At 39.9% G+C, this 22,416-nt stretch overlaps 1 protein-coding gene across 5 annotated transcripts in view; it reads left to right on the top strand.

Annotated features, from left to right (window-relative positions):
• The window catches only part of ELOVL5 (ELOVL fatty acid elongase 5), a 39,529-nt gene extending 17,965 nt beyond the window's left edge, over window positions 1-21,564 (top strand). For 3 of the 5 annotated variants that reach the window (XM_005518100.3, XM_088052791.1, XM_014263576.1), the window contains exons 2-8: window positions 4,756-4,824; window positions 6,678-6,865; window positions 13,726-13,803; window positions 14,401-14,572; window positions 16,093-16,217; window positions 18,046-18,180; window positions 19,659-21,564. In XM_005518100.3, coding sequence (XP_005518157.1) covers window positions 4,767-4,824; window positions 6,678-6,865; window positions 13,726-13,803; window positions 14,401-14,572; window positions 16,093-16,217; window positions 18,046-18,180; window positions 19,659-19,790 — 888 coding nt within the window. In that variant the 5' untranslated portion in view covers window positions 4,756-4,766 and the 3' untranslated portion in view covers window positions 19,791-21,564. Of the gene's footprint in view, window positions 1-732; window positions 876-4,755; window positions 4,825-6,677; window positions 6,866-13,725; window positions 13,804-14,400; window positions 14,573-16,092; window positions 16,218-18,045; window positions 18,181-19,658 lie in introns of those variants that run through there. The other 2 variants (XM_014263575.2, XM_088052792.1) reach the window with 2 other exon arrangements.
• The last annotated feature ends 852 nt before the right edge of the window (window positions 21,565-22,416 follow it).

Genomic DNA, 22,416 nt, shown 5'->3' on the forward strand with positions numbered 1-22,416 from the left:
TTCCTCAGAGAGTAGTTATATGCATTAGAAGAGCAGGCTGTCAATGCTGGTAGCCTGTATGAAACACTTTCTTTAAATAAATTTTTAAAATGTATTCTACAAGAAAAACGTGTTTTTGTGTAGGCTTTGAACTATATTTTTTATTGTCACACCAAGAAGCACTGGGGGCTATCTGTGCCTGGAGTGAGTGGCAGGGCAGAGCTTCACATCTTTTGCCCAAATACATGGGTGGTTACTGGAGCATGGTGTTTGTCTCAGCTCATAGTGCCAGAAATGAACCCAGGATGCCAAATGATTTGTGGCTGTCCAAAAAAAACCTCTCCATCAAAATCCAGAGGATTATTGAAAAAGTAGTATTTTAATGATGTTGCTCGATCTTGTTGGGGCAAGGTGCAAGTTTACCCTTTCTTATGTTTGTGTTGCAGAATTAAATTCCAGTAATTTTGTTTGTGTAAAGCATCAGATAGGGATTTTTAATGGATTATATAGGTGGACTTGAAGGAGTAAAATGTCTTCTAGATTGTAAGCCTAAGTGCTTCCAGACTCTGATCCAATTTTCCCTGGTCAAGTGCCTTATTGCACTGATAAAATCTGGTGGCAAAAACCATGATTTCTTTCTCCATTGTAGAAAGGCAGGTTAGGAAAAAATAACTGGTATATACAGAGGTACATGTTTTAAAAAGCATTGTCTGACCTAATTGGGTCTTTTTTTTTTTCCTGACTGTAGGTACTGAATACTATGGATGTCATTGGTCATTTTCTACAAGGCCTTTGACGCAGTCCCCCACAATATCCTTCTCTCTAAATTGGAGACATGGATTTGATGGGTGGATTGTTCACTGGAAAAGGAATTGGTTGGATGACCACATCCAGAGGTTAGTGGTCAGTGACTCAGAGTCCTGATGGACAAAGTGGTGTCCCTCAGGGGTCCATAGTGGGACCAGTACTGTTTAATGTCTCAATCAGTGAGTGACATGGACATTGGGATCGAGTGCACCCTCAGCAAATTTGCCAACAGCACCGAGCTGAGTAGTGTGGTTGACATGCCTGGGGTGCCATTCAAAGGGACCTGGACAGGCTCAAGAAGTGAGCCTTGGGAGCCACAATGAGGTTCAACAAGGCCAAATGTAAAGTCCTATACTTGGGCTGGGGAAGTCCAGAACTATCAGTATGGTTTGGGAGATGAAGGGATTGAGAGCAGCCCTGCTGAGAAGGACTTGGGGGTGCTGGTAGAGGAGAGTTGGCAATATGTACTTGCAACCCAGAAAGCAAATTGTGTATTGAGCTGCATCAAAAGGAGTGTGGCCAGTAGGATGAGGGAGGGGATTCTGCCCCTCTGCTCTGGTGAGACCCCACCTGCAGTGCTGCATCTAGCTCTGGGATCCTCAGCACAGGAAAGACATGGGCATATTAGAGTGGATCCAGAGGAGGTTAGAGAGCTGTAGCACCTCTCCCTATGGAGACAGACTGAGGGAGTTGGGGCTGCTCCGCCTGGAAAAGAGAAAGCTCCAGGGAGATCTTACTGTGGCCTTACAATACCTGGAAGGGGCCTATAAGGTAAATGGATACAAACTTTTTAATAGGGACTGTAATGTTAGGACAAGGGGCAATGGTTTTGAAATTAAAGAAAGAAGATTTAGTCTAGATGTAAGAAAGAAGTTTTTTCACTGAGGGTGTTGAAGCACTGGAACAGGTTGGTCATAGAGTATATGGTACATGCCCCATGCACAAGAACTTCACAGATTGGATGAGGGTCTGAGCATCTTGAGTGGAAGATGATGGGGTAGTTGGAATAGATAAGCTTCAAAGGTCTCTTCCAAACCAAACCATTCCATGATTCTGTGAATAGTATGCCTTTCTGTGGGATGACTTGTAGGTAAAGGAGCATTGCTGCTGATCTGCTCATGTATGCAGTCAGCTGCAGAATTTGCTTACTTTCAGTATTAGGAAATAATGCCGATCACAGTGTTTCGAATGGCCACTGGTTTAATTTTTCTGGGAGTCGATGTTTCTCTGAATTGGGAAACTATTCTAATTTAAAAAGAACCCTTGTAGTTGCTGCTGTTGAAGCAGTGTTTAATGTTGTGTGGCTGTTGGCAGGAGACTTGATGCATTTTCACATGACCCCTTCTGGAACAAAAGCAGATTGTTTCCTTCTGTTTTTCTGTTACACAAATGAGTTCCTTTTGATACCGTTTCTTTTTCTGCAAATTCTGGAAATTGACACCAGGAGTAGTTTTTCCTTTGCTGTGTCTTTTACAATCTGCTGTCTGATAATGCTGGCACAAAAAAGCTGCTTTGGGGTACCAGCCTGAAAAAGCTGAGACCTCTGCAGAGAGCCTTCTCCTCTTGAGGAATGAGTTTTTCTTCCAGTTTCATGGAGGAATTCAAAGTAGACTTACATTTCTTGCTGCCTTTACTATAACTAGGCAGAGTTTGTTACTGGTTTCTTAGTTGTTTCATTTACATAAATGCATTTTTAGTGTCCAGTAAATGTAGCAAAATATGTAGCAAGTCAGTTCTGGATTGAGCTTTTTTGGATATTTTAGTTTAACAAACCACTGATTTTTGTACCAGTCTCTGCCATCTGAAGCCTTTGCCTGTGAGAAGCGAAGTTGAAGTCAGATGCAGATTATTGGCTGATGCAGTGCTGCATAACTAGATCAATTAGTACTGGATCAAAAGAGCAATAAATTGATTAAGTGGGAATCTCAAACAAAATTAATCATCCACCAGGGATTTGGTTTTGTGGCAATATTTAATAGCTGACAAATTTTTAAAAAAGATGAGGTGACCAAAAAAGGTGCTTTCTCTAAATATATTTTTTTTCTCCTTGTAATTATATACTCATTTCTCACAGCCTTCCTGATGTTCATGCTCCTGGTGACACAGGTTATACTTCCTTATTCCTAGGACACCAGTGTGCCAGTGCTGGCCATTCACACAAGTGCTCACAGTACAATAGCTGGTGAGGTAACATAACCCCAAAAATGCACTTTCTTCTGAAAGTGTTTGCTTACTTGATCTGGGCTTCTTAAGTCAGAAAATAAAACCAGTATGAATCAGGGCTGCAAAGTGCTTTTAACACTTCTGGTTATTTTGATCAAGCCTTTTTGTATGTGCCTGGTGACCAGATTCCAGTGATGTTTCTGTGGCTTTCTGTAGTCCCAAGCAGTGTGACACGGAAGGAAGAGTCTCTTCTGTGTGTCCCTGAGAGCCCCGCAGGGAACAGTGGGTGGTGGTGCAGGCAGAAGTCCTCAGAGAGCCTATCGGTCTCCTGCCTGGGGCCCTGCACTGCAGGGATATGGGCTTATATAGAAGACCACAGAATGGAAATGCATGACCTAAGCCCCTTGTATTTGCTTGGTCCCATGGGAAGTCAAAGCCCCTGAAGGCCTTCCAGCACTGGCTCCCAGTCCTGCTTGGGACTGGTGAGAAAGCATTGTTTGGATCATGCTTGAATTTTCTTGTTGGACCTGGATGAAATTGAGGTTTCAGTCCCAGATGACTAAAACCAGAGGATATATGATTAATTTAACTTGCATAAAACAGAAATCCCCTAGAGATGGGATTTGCACAGGTGGCAGAGAGATATTTCCTTTTGGTAGTACTAAAAAAACCAAAAACAAACCAACATTTTTTACTTAGCCATATAACTACATAAAAGCTTGTGTAATTGGTGCTGTGGGTATTCTGACAGCATGTGTTACTTATGTTATTTTCTCATAGCTAAAACTTGTTAATATTAGTACTTAAGGAAAGGAGAAACACCACAAAGTGAAAACCATTCTATTAGAAGTGGATAAAATTCTGTTAGTGAAAATACAGTATAGTTCTGGATAGAAAAGAGGAAATTGGAAGGGTTGGGGTTTTTTGTTGTTTTTTTTTTTTCTTAATCAAGAAGAAAATTACTTCCTCTTCTCTTGGAAACAGCTTTGTGCGCAGTTGTCTGTGCTCATGGACATTGTAGATGCTTGTTTCCTGCTTTTCCTCCTTTGTGTAGTGAGGTACTATAACATGGGTGCCTCCATGTACAGACCAGGTGCTACCAATAAATAGTGGCCATGTGAGGAGCTGACAGATGACATTTGAATCACTGTACTGATGTTGGATGAATTTTATCTGGTAATGTCTTACCAGTAAGCAGTTTCTGGAACTGGAGATGCTCATGCCATGAGATGCTGCATTTTCTCCCCGGACTCTGCAGCCGTGACTGTTGATCTTTTGGTTTTATGGGCTGTTAATCAGAGCTGTAATCGGTCACCTATCTGCAGGCGATAGCAGAGCCAGTTTTTATTTTTTTCCTCATTCCCTCCTCCCTAGCTAACCTTGCTAGTTATTTGAGACCCTTTGTTAAAATAGCTTCATAGTCTTTATCTGAAAATTTCGATGTTGCTGGCTTTCTCAAGTCCAGTCCTCCTTCTCATTGAGGGATCTTTCAAGATGCCAGCTTTTATTTGCATGTACAAAATACAGAATTAAGCAGAACTTCAGGTTAATCTGAACTCATTATTTTAAGCTTGTGTGCATCTATAACTATGATTAAGTACTTCAGTGGGAAATGTAGCTCATACACCAGTGACTCTCTAAGACTGGAATAAGCTTTATGTACTTAATATATTCTGAGAAAGTCCATTATGTTTGCTATAATTCTTGCATACTAGTATTTTTTTGTTAACCCTAACAGAATGTGTTCATGGTTAAGCTATTTTCATGAGCAGAAGAACTAACTTTCTCCTTTTCTTTCCATTTCAGTAGGTTGTAGAATGGAACATATGGATAAAACAATCAATAGCTACTTCGATGTTTGGCTTGGACCCAGAGGTAAGATTTCTCTTAAGTTAACACATAAATAAAACTGATCTTACTAGAACATAAGTAACATTTTTCCTCTAACTTGACATTGACAGGTGACAACTTTCTTTAGGATCTGCAAAGCATCAAAATGTCTGACAGTGTAATAAACAAGAATCTATTCAATGCTTCTGATCTTTTGACCTGAAGAGGTCATTCCTCTTACTATCAGTTAAGCTCATGTTGTCTTAGTGGTTGACTTACCTTATTCAGATCTTTGCTACTTTTTTCTTTCTTTTTAATTTAGTAATAGCTTTTATTCTAAAAAAAGCCACTTTAATTTTCATTTAATTAAATAAAAAATACTCTTGCCTTCATAAGTAGAACTTCTCTGGAATTTTTCACTAAAAATATCTGTAGTTTTTGGAAAACACTGCTTCTTTGAAACCGTTATTTTTTTGAAGAAGCAACAGTTTTGGTAGATTTTGCCCAGGGAAAACCTCTGCAGGTGGAGAACTGCAGTCATGGTCAGTGTGAGGAAGTGAGAGGTTGTGGAACCAGGACAAATGGTGGCCTTATGCTGTGGGCTTGGGTAGGATGGTCCCCTTCCACTTGGTTCTGACCAGGCGGATTACATGACTGCATCCTGCACAGAGTATGCAGAGCAGTGCTGCTCAGTGGCATGTGCTTTTTTCTTCTGACTGCTTCAGTAACGCCTTTTCTCTGTCCCACTCAAGATCCAGTGATGGTGCCCCTTCTTCACGGGAGAAAGTCTGCAGGAGGTGGAACAAGCCTCTGATTCTTCCAAGTGTGTTTTCTGTTTGCTTTTATTAGTGCTTTTATCTCAGTGCCCTTGTTGCCTCCTTCTTCATTCTAAGCGTGTTTAAATTAGCCTGGATGTTCTGATACAACTATTGCATGTGCTGGCATATGGTCTCTATTTGCTGTATAAGAAAAATCATGAACCATAAAGGTGGCAAATCCGAACAATTCCTTGGCTTGCCTACCTACTTTCCAACCTACAGTTTTAAGGCTTCATTTCTTACATTCAGGATCCATGTTTGACTCCTTTAAAATTAAGTCAAGACTGTGAATGACAGCAATACTTGAATTGTTCATTTATATTTTGGTTAACTTGGTTTCAGTACTTTGGTTTGACTTTAGTGAGATGAGAGAGACACTGTGCTGTTGCCAGGTATGGACAACACAGTTGTGGTTCACAAGGATCACACTAATGTTCCAAGTAGTCCCCTAAAATTCTGATTCAGAGTGGTTTATGTGCTTTTCCTGAGAAGTTGATGCATTGCCAGCTGGTTACTCAGGCGGAACTGACTGCTCTGTGTTCCATACTTGTCCTTGCTCATACAAGGAGTCCAAAATTTAATTCTTTCCAATAGCACATATATGATCTAATTGTGTTACTATTGACTGAAAAATAACTATTAACTATAACTACAAAGGTACCTGATTCACTCCTAGGGTTGCTGACTCTAGGAAATAAGATGTGTACCATTGGGAAGGGTTGGTTTGAGAAAGTAAAGGGGAGAGTTTTGTTGAAGCTTTTCTTTATAATTGTATCTGTGGTATTCAAGTGGGTGACATTCTGAATGGTAATGGGTATTTAAAAAAAATAACTTAAGAAGTAATAAGAATATTTTTGCCTTAGGAAAATAATTACTTCTGCTTTCTTAAATATGTAAATAAAATGTTGTTGCTTGTAATGAGCAATGTGGCCCTTAGTAAGAGGGCTTGCTGCACGTACTTCGTTTTTCTTTGATATTCCAGCTCTGGAAGCATTTTGGGTACAGCTATTTTTAGATATGTTGAATTCTTCTCCTTACAAGATCTAAGTGTTTGATTGTTTTTGTTTGTTTGTTTCCCAGACCCCAGAGTAAAAGGATGGCTTCTTCTGGAGAACTACACACCTACCTTTATCTTCTCAGCCTTGTACTTACTCATCGTCTGGCTAGGGCCAAAGTACATGCGGAATAGGCAGCCGTTCTCATGCAGGGGTATTCTAGTGATCTACAACCTTGGACTTACACTGCTTTCCCTGTATATGTTTTATGAGGTAAGAGAAAAAAGGTTGGTCAGTTTTGCAGTGTCTGTTTTAATTACATTGCCTCATGTTGAAAATAATCTCTGAGCAGAGTGCTTCTGAATTCGGGAAGCATCTGCAGAAGTGGTGCGACCATTTTCAATGTCGCTTCTCTGGGAAGAAAACCCTAATTGTAGTGTTACCTCTAAGGATGGTGTGAAACAAGCCCTGCCTTAAACATCCCTGCTGACCTTGTTTAGCAGTGTTTCAAATGTGCTTTGCTCAGTGCAAGTGAAGGCCTGATCTTTCAGCTTGAACTTGGCTCTCCTTTAGTAAGTTCTCCTTGCTTGATGTGATTGAGCTGGTGGACTGTAGAAAATACTTTGTAGCAAAACTGGCTTTATCTGCAGGGTAAAATGGTTTATTTACTTGTGTTTAATCATGCACACACTCCTTGCGTCTATTTCCGTAAGCTTCCTATACGTTCTTTTGCATCCTCTTAGTTTGGCTTGGAAAAAAAAAAGTTGCTGAAACAGTGGCATTGTGATTCATCTGTTTCTTTGAGCTTAAAATCTAAACGTACAAATATATTTCTCACTGAACTGAACTTTCTGTGAATTTATTTCCTTTCATAAAAACCCAAAGATATAGGCAGTGTAAAGTTTTCCACTTCCCAGAGAGCTCTTTAGCTGCTTTTACTCAATACTGTATGTTTTTGTTCAAGTGAAAATTAAGAACTATGGTAGTGTAAATAATGTTGTGGTCAGAAAATTACTCTTTTACTTTAATGTACAGAATATTCTGGCACACTTTTAAACTAAAGTATTTTGTCTTTCTGTAACAAGATATTTCATTTTTCAACATCCTCTTTTAAATTCTTTCACTACAGTCTTTTCAAATACAACCTAGGGCTAAAACTACTAATTTTTATTTTTTTTTACCTCTGCATGAGCTTAGAGGTGTATATAAGCTGCAATTCTCCTTTAAGTTTGTAGTTAATTCTGTAGTGTTTTACAAGGTGTTTAGAGATGAAGTGATTTAAATTCAATGTTATTTCTCTTGTATAGTGAATTGTCTACTCAAAAATTACTGTGTTGGGTTATTAAGAGATTTGATACTTAATTGTTCAGTTGGAAGCAGTTTTGGATTCAGTAGGTACTTGGAGCTACTTGTGTTCTTGATGTGCTTACATTTCTAACCTCCTTGTAAGGATGTTATAATCCAGAAAAGGTGTGTGTTGATCAGTTTAATTTGTCTAAATGTAGTGTTGATGTTGGCATCAATGTCCATCTGTATTATTTTTTGCAGGTAATATTTACAGTTATATAGTGATCTATTGTTTTAACCTTCAGTTATGTTATTGACAGTTGACAACTGCAGACTTTTCTTCAGTTGTACCAAGTGTGGATAAAACTCCCAGGATAGTCAATCTTTCTTCTTTGAACACTTGGAATAAAACTCATAGTTTCAAAATTACTGTAACATTCTGCTGTGTTACAAAACTTGCTGGTAAATTTAAACAAGAGAAAATGCCTAAACTGTTGATCCTATAAATGCCTTTTCCCTGCTAACAGTAAATTGGTTACCAAGGGAGGACTGTTCATTATATGCTGAACTAGTCCTCATACTTGTAACCAGATAAATAGCTGTTATATCGTGGAGCAACAACATAACTAAAATACAGTGAATATTAAGATCCCTTGTTCCAATATAATGAAATGTTTTACATGAAAATGAGTGTTGTTCTTAATCTAATACTATCCTTATGGAACTGTTCATTGGTATTGTAAATAGACCTTCTCCTTGTAAATGGACATACATAAAGCTAGAGCATTTATGGAGATCATTAAACACATGATGGTGGCAATGAAATGTGGTTGGCAGCACTTACAAGCTGGATGTGAGGGCAAGTGATGCTCTGCAACAAGGGACTGATCCCATTAAAATGCAACAAAGCAGAAAGCCATGCTGACATAATACCACAGTATTTGGTGTTTGCAGGGAGACAGCCAAAGGGCATAGGGAAAAAATGGGTTCTTGCATCTCCAGGTATGTTCTCTATCTCAAGTACCTGCACAATTACCCCCATTGGTGCACGTGATACCCTTGGTTGTGTCTATCAGTCCTGGAAATTTTCCTTTGAAGGACTAGCCATATATCAGTAGCAATTTATAGTACACTTACTTGTTTTTAAGCTAGAATGATGAGGAACAACATTCAGAAAACTTGTGTAACTCCGTTTTTCTCCTTGTTGACATTTTGAGTTTCAGTTGGATGAAAATTTTTCAGTCCTACTGTGTGGAAAATCATAACATGTCACCAGTTATGAACTCGTTTAGTAGCCTGTCTGAAAATAAGTTGCTTTAATAGCTTGTGTACAGTACACCTGAAACCCTACTTTGAAGTTTTTCCTGAATTATAGCTATGGTGATTCAGGTCATGATTCATAGCATCACAGCTCAGTTTGCATATTATGTGACCAAAACAAGATGTTAAAGTGAGGCATCCTCCCAACTGGGATGAAAAGGATGACCTACTTGGTTTTCCAACCTTTATGTCTGAATTATTGTAAGAAATATCATGGGGGAATTTGGCATCACAGCATTTGTGTAACTCTAGGTATTGTGCACTTTGGTCTAATATCGCTAGAAATTTTAGACCTGTTATGTGGTATTCCTAATAGTTTCTGTCTGTGCTTGCTATACCTTTTTATTGGGATATTTAATGATTTGGCTGGGTTTTGGTGCTTGCAGAGAAGTGGATTGCACTTGTCCCTGACAATATAACAGGCAAGACAGATCTAGGGGAGCTGGAGAGGTTTCTCTAGGCTAATTTATCACATACTTCAGGAGGACAGTATGTTCTTTGGGGACAAACATATTTTTATTCAGTAAAAATCTACAGTGCTTGAACTTTAAGTAGAAATAACATTCTTATGCCTCAGGCAGGGGCTTCAAAGGGAGTCATCTTGTGTGGTGAAGGTGCCTATCAGGGACTGGCAGGGGTTATAGGATATGGGCTGATCACTTGCTGGCTGGCATGGCCGTGTCTGGAGGGGCTGCAGGAGCAGCTGGAGCAGCAGAGGCAGCACTGCATCCCCCTGTGCTGCTGCTCTGTGCTGGGATCACAAGGTGTCTTGTGAACACTGAGTAGGGCCGGTGCCTCTCTGCTTGAGTCTCAGCTGGGTGATTTAGCAAAGAGGGGAGAGTGCCAGCTACCCCGTTATACAGCACACAGACCTATGTTATTTCAGGGTGTTTATTAGCAAAACTGGCCAAGTGATCTGGACCACCTGGGCTTTCATTAGAGAAAACTGGTCAATGATGAAGGCTCACTTTCTTAATCGATTTCTTTGCTGTCTTTTTTCAGCATCTTCTGAAAAAATTAATTCCCTACTGAATCTGCCTGGGAAAAGTCTTAGATTTTCCTGATGAGTGGGGTGTTGCATATGCTGTAGGAAAAGTTTTAGGAAGCAGGGGACTCTGTGAAAGATACTGTGTCACATGAGCCATGGGTGGCAGCTAGGCTGCTCTTTCTTCTCCCCTTTCTTTCTCCACCCTCCTAAAGCCCTTGTCTCTGCTTTAGAGTAACTGCGTTCATGTAAAGATAAAATTCCCTATCTGTGCAGGCATTTGCTTGCTTTGATCAGACATGACCTTCTGTTTCTCTTCATTCTGATCTAGCTCTGTTTTGAACCTTGTTGATCTAGCTCTGTTTTGAACCTTGTAAACCCATCACGCCTTGACAGCATGATGCAGTGCTAGGTCTCCTATCTGCCCCTCTCCAGTTAGTCTCAGACTTTAGTTTTATCATGAGAAAAAACCAAAATCCTCCCAGTAACACCTCTCCTCCACCCACTCAGACTGGCGTTAAGAGTTCTGCCTTATTTTGGCAGCAAAATTGATAAAATAGCATATGCCATGGCATTTCAAGGAATTCAGTAACAGAATTACAAAACTGAATCAATAGGAAAAAAGAAAACTTCATTGCAGGGGAGGAAAGTGTGGGTTGTTTCAGCACAAATGCAACCTTGAGCTTCAGGTTTTTCCCCTGAACTGAGGGACTTAACGTTGAGTTTGAGTACCATTTTAATTAGCTTATGAAGGAACTGTCTTTTTGTGCTGTTTAGAAACCACATGACGTGGTTTACTCAAGTGCAAATGGTTATAATTGGCCTTTTCTGCACATGTTAATTTCTTGAGAGAAGATTTGCCTGTGATTGTTCATCAGCAGTGCCATCAGCAGGCCTGGACTCCTGCCAGCCTGAAGATGAAGGACTTCTGGAGACAGCAGGCAAGAAAGGAAAGGTTGTCTCAAGGCTGTGTTGACAGAGGAGCCACCGCTCTATTTCTGGGCAAGTCTCAGACCTGCTGTACTGTAGTGCAAGGGGAAATGCTGGCCATCCAGGGAACAGACCACAAAAATTGTGTGAGCAAGAACTTAAATGCACTCCTGGAAATTTCTGACCCTTCCTTATCACTTTTGTGGTGGCAGGGAAGCAGCTCCCTGGGGCTGTATACCCGTGGATAATGGAGCCATTTGTGGTCATGTTTCAGAGTGATCTCTTGGTTTTGTTTTCTGAAGCCTTCCGGCATGTGATGAAAGTATTGTGGGTGCAAGAAATAATGGTTCCAGGCAAAAGAACAGCTGGATAATTGGGGAAAAAGATTATTTACATGTATGTTGCACTGAGTAAGGTTTGTGGGCAGCAGCAGCAGTTTGTGGGCAGCTGTAGCAGCTTTTTACCAATTAGTTCCTTCTGGAAAGTGGGGAATGAAATTATTTTTGTGACTATACTAGCTATTTATATGATAAAAGATGCTGACATTTCCTACAAATGTTGCTTTGCTTATGTCATTTGTGATTGTGAGAGTGTTACAATTCCTGGCATACAATAATACATTCTTTTTTAAACAAAGGGGTACAAGGTTGAGCTCAAGCCACTGCTCATAGCCACACTGATGGCATTCTCCTTTAGAGAGGTGGGATCCATGGACACACCTTTGGTTGCTTTACACTCTAGGTGGTGAACCTGTACCACTTGCAGGAAAAGCTCTGTGGATTCACTATGCCAGCCCTTACTAGGAAGAAGCTTATGGAGTGCAGCATTAATGATGGACATTGTTTGGATTAATTACAATATAAACAATGTTATTTTCCTTCTATTCCTAACACTTCCTTGAACTATGAGAACTGTGTGAAAACATCTGTAAGCTCTTAACATGATCACAGCACAATGTGGTCTTCTGTCTAAGGGACTGGCGGGCACTTGCAAGGCCACACAGTCTTTCCCTCAGTGGCCTGAAAGTGGCTTGGTGCAAAGCTTGCTCTGGGGCACAGCTGGTCCTTTAGCAAGGTACTACTTTTAAACTGGTGTCCACTGCAGAGCCCTGCAGCCAGGAGAGGAGTCCTTCCATGGCTGCCTTCCCTTTATTGCTTGGGTAGGGAAAGTGCCTAGGCCTGCTGCTGATGTGCATGGCTGCCCTGCCCTTGCTGTGGCAGCATGCTATTGGTTTATCTCTAATACAGGAGATAGTTCCAGGTCTGTATATTATGATATAACTAGATGTACATTTTTCCCCTAAATTGCAGCAATAATTCTGTCTCAGAAGGTCAAAAATAATTACCTAGTCTGACTGAGTATTTTAAAAGCTAATTTAGGGGGAAAATGAGGCATGAAAGAAATAGCATTGGGGAAAGGTAGATCATTTAAGTGATAATCTTTATTGAAGCTTTTAAAATTAGCTTCCTGTTCACAGTTCTGAGCAGCATTTAGTCATACCAGATATTGTAGTCCTTTAATCAAGTGATCTTTTAAAATGGCTTTTAGTGCAAGGAGTTTCTACAGTGGTTTTGCAAAGCTATTTTTTATTCTGCAGTTAGATAAGGCCAAAAACATACAACTTGCTTCTGCCTTTCAGATGTTTTTTAAGGTATCTAACAGGGGTTTTTTTCACTTGGGAGTCGCCTAAAGCTGTTACTCCTCTCCTTATGCTATTCCCAAGAGGAAGAACATCTTTATAAACAGCTTATGTCCAACGATCCTTTCTGTTAAGATATTAAAGGGGTTCTTGTTCACATCCTTGCACATACTCCTTCCTCCCATTCTACCTTCAACCTGTCCTACCATCTCTGAAAGGGTGAGAACATCCAGCATGGGTCTTGTTTCTCTAGAGATTTCAGCCAGCCCTCCACAGCAGACACCCTGTCATCTGTCATGACTAATAAATAGTTGGTCATTATTCTTAACGGTGATTTTTTTATCTTTGAGGTGTTACTTGTTAGGCCAGGAAGTCAGGCAGGCAGTGGCATATCTTGCAGAGGAAGTCACTTATATTGGGAAGGTTGTAATGTACTTGGGATGAGTGAATTGCTTAAAAAGATCTTGAAGAATGGCAATGCAGTGAAACATCTGTTGTTAGCTGTTAAGGAGAGCAAAGCTGAAAATATGTGGTTGAAAAAATTGTAATCACATCTCTTGAGTATAAAATTTCTTAAAGATGTAACTCTTTCTAAAAGTAATCAGAAGAAAAATGTACTTACTGAACTTTGGTTATTTTCTTTCTCTAAGAATGAGATTATTAGCAAAGAAGGAGATTTCTTGAGAATGTGTGTGGAATATGACTCTGAAAGTGCTCACATAGTGTGGGATAAGTGGGGATAAAATGTTACCCCCTACTTTTATTTTGGTATACCTCAATTGGTAAAATGTATTAATTCACCCTTCCCTGTGATTTGATCACTGCTTGGATCTTGTATTCAACCTAATGCTACCCTGAGGTGCCCAGGATTCTCTTGACACCAGATGTCTGGGCAGAGCCACTGTGGCAGTTCGCAGGTGCCACGGAGTTCAGCCTTCTCCCCAAATAACATTATTTTTTTCATTTGCTCAGCTGGTGACAGGAGTATTGGAAGGAGGATACAATTTCTTCTGTCAGGATACACACAGTGGAGGAGAGGCTGATATGAAGGTACTGTAATGGAGACTTAGAGCTGGTAATGTTTCAAATTGTCCACTTGAGTGTAAGTGAAGAGCAGAAAGGTATTGATTATGCACATTTGGCTTAAACTATGAACTTTGCAATGGACAGTGCACTGTCAGACATAAGGTATTTTTGTGAATAACTATGTGCAAATTTTCAAGTGTCCCCAGATGAAAAAATGAGGACTTGGTCTTCTGACTGTATCCCACCACTCTGTTTTGAGACTACCCTTCTCTTTCTGAGATGGGGTGATACTTTCTTCTGGTCAGACTTCTGACCACTCCTTTACAGAGAGCACTGCAGCACCAGCTGTAGTTAAGTATTTTCTTATATCTCCCAGGACAATCCAGATGCACAGCACTAGCCTCATGAAGTAGTCTTTGTCATCCTGTTTTCAGGTGTAGCTATAGATTTGTTCCTTGATCTCCTATGGAGAAACATGAGGCAGAACTGTTACAGAATATCCCAGTAGTGTCTTCAGTCCAAGTAGTGCAGGGCAGAATCTGGATTTTAATTACTTAGATAACAGAAGTTGAAAGCCCCCACAACGTGCAGTGCTTCTAAAACTTGATTCCTCCTTTCCAGATCATACGTGTCCTCTGGTGGTACTATTTCTCCAAACTCATTGAGTTCATGGATACCTTCTTTTTCATTTTGAGGAAAAATAATCATCAGATCACGGTTCTGCATGTCTACCACCATGCAACAATGCTGAACATCTGGTGGTTTGTTATGAACTGGGTGCCTTGTGGTCACTGTAAGTACCTGGGTTATGGTGGGGGAACATCTGCAACAGGGGATTTGTTTTGGTGGTCTTTTGATCAAATATCTCTGGTACCTTCAGCTGCAGGATTTGTTCTGTACCATATTAAGCTGCTTTGCTGAATTGCAACTATTGTAGATGGTTGCAGGAATTTTGCAGCCAGTGCAGCCTCTAGGAAAGAGTGTCTGTGTGACATTCAGAATTTATGTGGCAGTGTGACATTTATCAGGTGAATTAGCCTAGGTCAGATACCTATCAACCTTGCTGTCTGTTTTTGCTGTAGTTACAGTCCTTCTGATGAAACAATACTCTTTCCCAAGTCAAACCAGAAGCTCGTTTCAGCTGTAGAACAGCTAAAAGTGACTCTTGTCCTTGTATCTTTAAAGTGCACTTGAGATATGACTTTCTTAATTTAATCTTATTATACCACTGGCCATAACAAATTATTTCAATTAAAATCTCGTCCCCTGAGCACTAATGAACATGAGGGAATGAATCTTAAGTGGAAGATTTCCATGTTTCTCATGTCTAAATCCCGCTAACCTTTGGCAACCTGGCTTTAATTCTTTATTTCCGTTGCATTTAGCTGGCCATCTGGTTTCCTAACTGCATTAGCATGGCATAGCTGTGGTTAGGATGTGCAACTTATAGATATTAGCTTTGTTGAAAACTCCATTCAAGAGAAACCTTTTCAAACCCGATGGATGTGAGCTACTGGCAATGCAGACCAAAAGGCTGCATTCCTTAGGAGTCTGCTCTCTGAGCCAAACAGCATAGAAACTTGTATTTGTTTTGTGTTGTCAGCACAACAGTGAGTAATACTGAACTTATAAAAAGCCTGCATCTGGAAACACATTCTCCTCCAAGGAAGTCAATCGTTGTTAATACAGCAGTCAAAACTTCATATACTTAGATTCTATCTTGTTCTTATGTGGTCTTGAAAACACTTTTGTGCTATCTAGTCATGTGTTTTTCTTCTTCTAAGCTTTATGTTCTGTTGTGTCATCACAGTTCTATGCAGTTCAGTGTTAAGCTGGAAGTTTCTTGAATGACTAAAGCTGTAAACAAGGACAAATAAAATAGCTAACTTGCAGTTTCTGATGGTATCTGAAGCTTTTGGTTATGACAAAATTGGCTTCTGCGTGGAAGGAAGTGAAATCAACCTAAAAGTAGATGGGTGAAGCTATTGATTGTTTGGTATGTGAGCATTCCTCCTTCTTATCAGTTTCCTCAGTTCCCTTGGGAAACCACAATGTAGATGTGAAAAAGAATAACTTGAGGAAACAAAATCAGAAGGCTGGTGTAAAGCACAAAGCTGCAGAGCAGCTCAGCTCCTCCATTGGGTAGGCAGAATGAAAAACAGGGTAAAAAAAGAACCCTCTTGCTTTTCTTCTAAGATAAATCGTATTTTAAATAGTAACATTTTGAACTTGTTATTTTTGTAGGTTCCATGAAACAGCATGTTCCTTCTTGGTAATGCAGTGTACTTTCTTTTTCCCTTGCCCTTTTTTTAGCTTACTTTGGTGCCACACTGAACAGCTTTATCCATGTCCTCATGTACTCCTACTACGGATTGTCCGCTGTTCCAGCAATGCGTCCTTATCTGTGGTGGAAGAAGTACATCACTCAGGGGCAGCTGGTGAGTGATTGGCTCTTCAATGCTTCAGCAGGCTCTTGTATTCATGATGAGGTCTTCTTGTCTTTTCCAAGTCAGGAAATTTTGGCAGGGGATAGAAGAAGAGAGAATGAGAGCTAGTACCTTCTACATCTTGTGGTGCCTACATCACCTTAGAAATCCAGCCTCTGCACGTCTGTTTGCTCTGTTTTCAGGACAGCGGGGAGCTGGGGACTGGGATGTACATGAATCAGCGCTGAGGTCTGTGGGATTTTTCTCCCCCCCACCATGTTGTGTCGTTAGATGCATTTGGGAGTTGGCAGTGCTGGGATTTCTGGGACTCAGTAGCCAGGGGAGGAGGCTTTTCTTCCAAGCCCACTTGAACTTGCCTGCTCTTCCCTGTGCTTGGTTGGGCAGGCTGGGACAGATCAGGAACTGAGTGCAATGCCATCCACAGCTAACAAGGGCCATTCTAGCCCTGCAGGACAATGCCTTTTTTTGTCCTACTTTTGCATGCAGTTGTAAATGGTTTATTAAAAACTATTTAATGTTTCTGCTCTCTTTCTGCACTTATAATGGGCAGATTTTTTTCTCTTGTAATTCTGTGTCGGACTCCTTGTATCTGTTTGCATTGTTTCTAGTGTGTGTGGTGATGAAGCCTGACCACTGTGTGCTGGAGGTGATAAGAGCAGGGAAATTAAGGAATACAGCACATGCGGTAGTGATACTGCACAAGAACCAGGTTTCAATGTGTACATGTCAGAACACAACAAGGAAATGTGCACGAGTGTTCTTGCTTCCCCATTTTGTAGGGGGGGGAAAACTGAAACCTAGAGATAAATTATTTATATTCTTCCCCACCCCCCACCATCTCAGAGCTGTGAATAGTTTTAAAAACATTTGCTGGTGATAATTAATAGCATTTACTGCCAGCAGTTCACAGTGTTGATTCTCAACATGTTTTTTTTAGCAATGTTTTTTCTGAAGGATGGCTAAGTATTGTAGCTGAGGGCTCATTATTTTCATGGGAGGCATGGGGGGGGTTGCTTTGGTTTGAGGTTTGTTTCTGTTTTTCTTTCCGGATTTAGGCTCTGTTCTTCATCCTGGTTGTTCTAGTGCTAGAATGCAGTGTCTTGGAGCTTCAGTTGCTCCCCTGGCTATTGTCATAGCTGCTTTCACTTCCTTGCCTGCCCTACATGCATAGCTGTTAGGGCAGCAAAATAGCAGGGCAGAACAGCCTTTCCCTTTTTAAATAAACATTCCCTAATCTGGTAGCCTTTATGTGAGGATGAATTTTGCCTGAGGCCCTCTGCATCACATAAGCCCAAACTCTGTTTTTCCAAAAGAGATAATTAAACATAATTGTACCCTTATCCTCCTCCCTGGCTCCTCAGCTTCGCTGCCTTTACCCCAAAAATTCTTCCCGGGAGCCGTATGTCAGACAGTTCCTGTCTGTGGGAAGGGATTGCAGGGGTCTACACGTAGACCAAGTGACCCCAGGTCTTGTGCCGCTGAAGCAGTGAGATGCAGATCTATTCCATTAGGATGGTAAAGTCAAATCCCAATGAACTTTCACTAGGAAAAAGGTGGTGTTTCTTCCTTGAGACATTTATACATCAATTCTACATAGGTTACTCTAATGTTCTAAAATGGAAAAATATAAATAAACACACCTAACAGCATACCACAATCTGAATGTTGCTAACTCAGGTTTACGGGGAAAGCACTTCCCAAACACACAGTATTACGTACTCTACTTGTTTTGGAAATAACTGTTGAGATTTTGGTCATGGGTTTTTCCCTCCTTCCATTAATGTGCTCCATTTCTCTTATTTTTGTTTTCTCTCTCCAGATTCAGTTTGTCTTGACAATCTTCCAGACCAGCTGTGGTGTTGTTTGGCCATGTGCATTTCCTCAGGGGTGGCTGTATTTTCAGATTTTTTACATGATTTCTTTGATTATCCTCTTCACAAATTTCTATATTCAGGTAAAAGTAATATTCATCAACTCTTTCTAGCATTCTGCTGGCTTATCTCACTGGAAAGCTGTTACAGAAACATGCTTGGAATGTCCTTTTGCTATCTTTCACTAACATGCATATGTTCTCGAAGTATAACACTTGTTGAGCTACTGTCTACTTTCAGATCTTCTGATGTTTTGTACCCATAATTCAGGGTGCTTAGTAATTTCAGTAAGCCAGAGTGATACACAAAAATGGCTTACTGCGATTTTAACTTCAGGTAAGGGAGAGGAAGAGCTTTACGTAAGACAAACCTTTCCAGTCTGAAATATAAACCAGCAGCATGTGAACCCATGAAGCATCTGAAGGAATTGTTCATTTCTGCTTTTACAAGGGGAGACTTCCTAAACTCACAGCATGCAGAAATCTAGATTTTGTTCACTTCTACAGGCATTTGATTGTATTTTCATATGGAAAATTAGTGGATTTAGTTGTTTCTATAAATCAGATTTCATGTTTGAACAGATCCAGACTTGGTATATGTTATTCTGAGTAGTTCACAACTGGGCTCTGTACAAAGATGTACAACTACTGTCTACAGAAATTCATGTACTACTGTGTGCAGAAAATCAAACCAACAGCCTGCTGCCCCCAAACAAGCAAACTCTGTTATAGGTTTCAAATGTAATTTGAGATATTTGAGCATTTTGGTTCTGGTGAGAATGATTCATGGGGGGAAGCACAGCAGGCTTCCCAGTCTGTTCTTCAGGTACTTCTTGAACTCAGTCCCATGATTTCTATCAATTGCTGCATATGAATATGCTTATTAAACATTATAGTATATTCCAGATATTACTTGATTTTCTTTGTCAGTTTTGCTCATATTTTAACTTTTAATTGTTTAAATTCCTTTGGGGAATTTTATTTGGGGAAATTCATTTGGGAAATGTGCTTTTGTCAGGCAGCTGAGCCCCTTTGAAAAAAAATAATATATATTTTACTGTCTGTAATTTTTTTAGACAGTCTCCCCAGTCTTGTTGGTTTTTGATTCTTGTGTTAGCCAATGGAAATTCCCATCACATTTCTATCTCTGAACTTCCCTCACTTTTGTTGTTTACCTACCTCTTGTTCTGGCTTAGTTCAAGGTACTGTCACCTGCAGTGCCTCAAACCTTCTTCCTCACATGTCATTTTGAGTATATTCTTATCCCATAGTGTGCTCATAAAATTGCTTCCCTTGTTTCTAATTTACTATTAGTATAACACTATCATCATACTGCCAAGCCATTTTCTTTTCAAGTGAACTACTCCTCTCACTGTGATGAATGAAAGGCATAGTGTAGTCTCATACACAAAAAGTAGTAGAGCTTGTTAGACTCTTACCACTGGCACAAGGTCTTCAAAAATGATGAATGCAAGTTTACTTTTGTGTTTCTAGAGTTACTGTGAGGAAGTGGTTATTTATATCTAATTAAGCAAAACCATGTGTCTTTCGGTGTATTCTAGACTTACAACAGGAAGGCATCCTCGAGGAGGAAAGAGTATCAGAACGGCTCCACGGCCATTGCAAATGGGTACACAAACAGCTTTTCTTCCCTTGAGAACAATGTGAAACAAAGGAAACAAAGGAAGGATTGAAGACCAAACTGAAAAACCATTTTGATAACCCCAACAACAAAATCATCTGATTGTAAGCACAATGAGAGTTGTGCACTAATACTCTAATGGCTACTGTAACTATTCCTGCCTAGAATAGTGTGATTTATGTAGGACTTAACCAGTGCAAACACCCTAGAAACTGTATACAGAACATAAAAGTAGGTTAAAGTTTAAAAATAATTCTGGGCTGTCACTGACCCTGCTATAGACTATGGAAGGGAGTATTATCATATTATCCGACACTGCTGTTGCCTTACTAGTCAATATGATAGGTGCTGAATTATGATTCACAATTTGAAAACACTGTAATCTAAACCTCCATTTTTTTAACTATAGATCATGCATGTGATTGTAGAGGTAATTTGTATGATGCTGGTTTCAGTAGATAAACACACATGCCTTAAATTAAAAAGCAGGGCCCAAAGCTTATTACTGGTTTAAAAATTAGGGTATGTTTAAACTTTTCAGTTGACTGACTTTTTAATAAAGGTCATTTAGAAGAATCCATTGATCATTTTACTGTTCTGTATGTGATACACGATGCTACGTATCTCTTACTCGATACAGTGAAATTGGAAATGGCGCATTTAGTTTTGTATATTTGGCTTTAATTGACCCAACAGTCACAAAACAGATGGAAAAGTTATTTTACCTTTTTAATAGATCTTATTTTTTTATTTGAAGTGCGTCACTAACATAAAAGTAATTGGAGCTTACACAGTCGAGTAAGATTTAAATATTGTCTCTAAAGTTTAGAGCATATACAGGGTGGACCCATCTATTCTTTTTACTTTTTTTCTTTTTTTTTCCTTCTTATTTCTGAGAATTCTTAAATGCTAAATGAAGAGTGTTTTTTAATATGAAACTGGCAGTTTCAAGTATTATTACCATAGCCATATCCATATTTTAGGAGCTACTGTTTAAGTCTGTGACATATCCAAAAGTGTATTTAAAAGTAGAGCCAGAAAGATGTTTTTCTGATGGAATTGTCTGTATTTAAGTTGGTATCTGAACTGTTCTTCATGTAGCATATGTTCACTTTCAAAATGTGCCTAACACAAAGATGTTTGTTTTTTTTCCCCAAACAAGCAAGTTTCAACAGTTGTAACTCATAGCTAACGTTTTTTAAATGTTACTGAAATGTGCTGGAAATGTCTGTTTCTGTAATGTGAGTTGTGTGTATCACTGGTAATGTTTTGGCTTGTTATCTAAGGATTTGGTTTGAGTGCTAGTTAAAGTTACTCCTTCTTGTAAAATGCTGTCTTGCACATATGGGGAGTCAGTTGCAAAGCCAGTATCTGGTATTCTGGTATCTGCCATGGTGGAGTCCATTAAGCTCTGAAAAATTGAATTGCGCAAGACATTCTCCTGGTGATTGCTCAAGTTTAGCTATTTGGTTTTTTGATATTTATATAAATGCCAGTTTTAACACGTTTAATTGTTTTTAAATCTTTCTTAAAATTTTTGCACATCTCTTAAGGAATTAATAAGTTCTCTAACTAGCCTTGTGGGTTTTCAGTCTTTGGTTTGAAGGAGACACTGTCTGTTATGTTTACATTATCAAAGCTTGTGCGTGTGTCTACATTTCTAGGTACTGGTTTTCAGAGTCTTTACATAGCTCAGTACAGCAGCTATAATGTTCAAAATAGGCTAAATGTGCTAGAAATAAACTCTTGGCTCATCTGAATATACTTCATTGTTAATGTTTGACATGGTTTAATCATTAAAACACTTTTGATGATCTTTGCCTGAATTCTGTGGGTTTGTACAGATTTAATGCATTGCCCCAGCCTGCATCAGGCCAAGGAGGAGCCACCATGATGGAAGAGTAGCTGCAAATTTCAGGGACATTTAGCATACCAGAGATTTGGCAAAATTTTTTTTATAGAAACCTTTGGCAGTTACCCTATTCCCTCGCCTGGCTGTGGAAATACTGGTCCGTGTGCTGGATTTAACTCCCGCTGGGATTACTGACTCACTGAATGCAGAGCAGCCCCAACAGCTCCAGATGATGAGTGCCCAGGAGCAAAGCTTAATGTGACTGAGAGGGACTTCCTGCCTCAGCTGTCCTGTCTGTAAAATGGGGATAATACCTCTCTCCAGAATGGGAGCATTTCTCCAATTTCCTTGTAGCTCCCCTTGCCCTTAGGTGATTGTTTTGGAACCCTCTGATCTGAGTGTTTAATCAGTACATTGCAACAACCCCAGATAGGCTGGTGATGGACTTGGTAAAACAGAGCTATGTATGTAGCTGGCTGTCTTTTCCCTTGCAGGCTCTTAACACAAAAAACATAGACCAGGGAAATGGGTTTACACTTAGTGTGAAAGGCTCACAGATTTTGTGCTGTGTTGGTCTCTGCTGGGAGGGTGCTTTGAATGCCTGAGGTGGTTGTTAAGACAGTTTCCTTCACATGCCAGTTCAGCTATGAAACTCTGTCTGTTTCTAAGGAAGGCTCAGTAAGATGCAGTTCTTTGGATGTTAAGCCAGATCTCCAGGAAGTACCTAGGAGGCATAAGCCACGGCCCCAACCTGGCCTCCCTCTGTGAGCCAGCAGAGATGGGGCTGCTGCACTGCAAACCTCACCTTCAAGGTTGATGGCACATG

The sequence above is a fragment of the Pseudopodoces humilis genome, chromosome 3 (assembly GCF_049639895.1).
Source record: "Pseudopodoces humilis isolate 2021_Gansu_Grassland_sample_001 chromosome 3, ASM4963989v1, whole genome shotgun sequence".
Lineage (NCBI taxonomy): Eukaryota > Metazoa > Chordata > Aves > Passeriformes > Paridae > Pseudopodoces > Pseudopodoces humilis.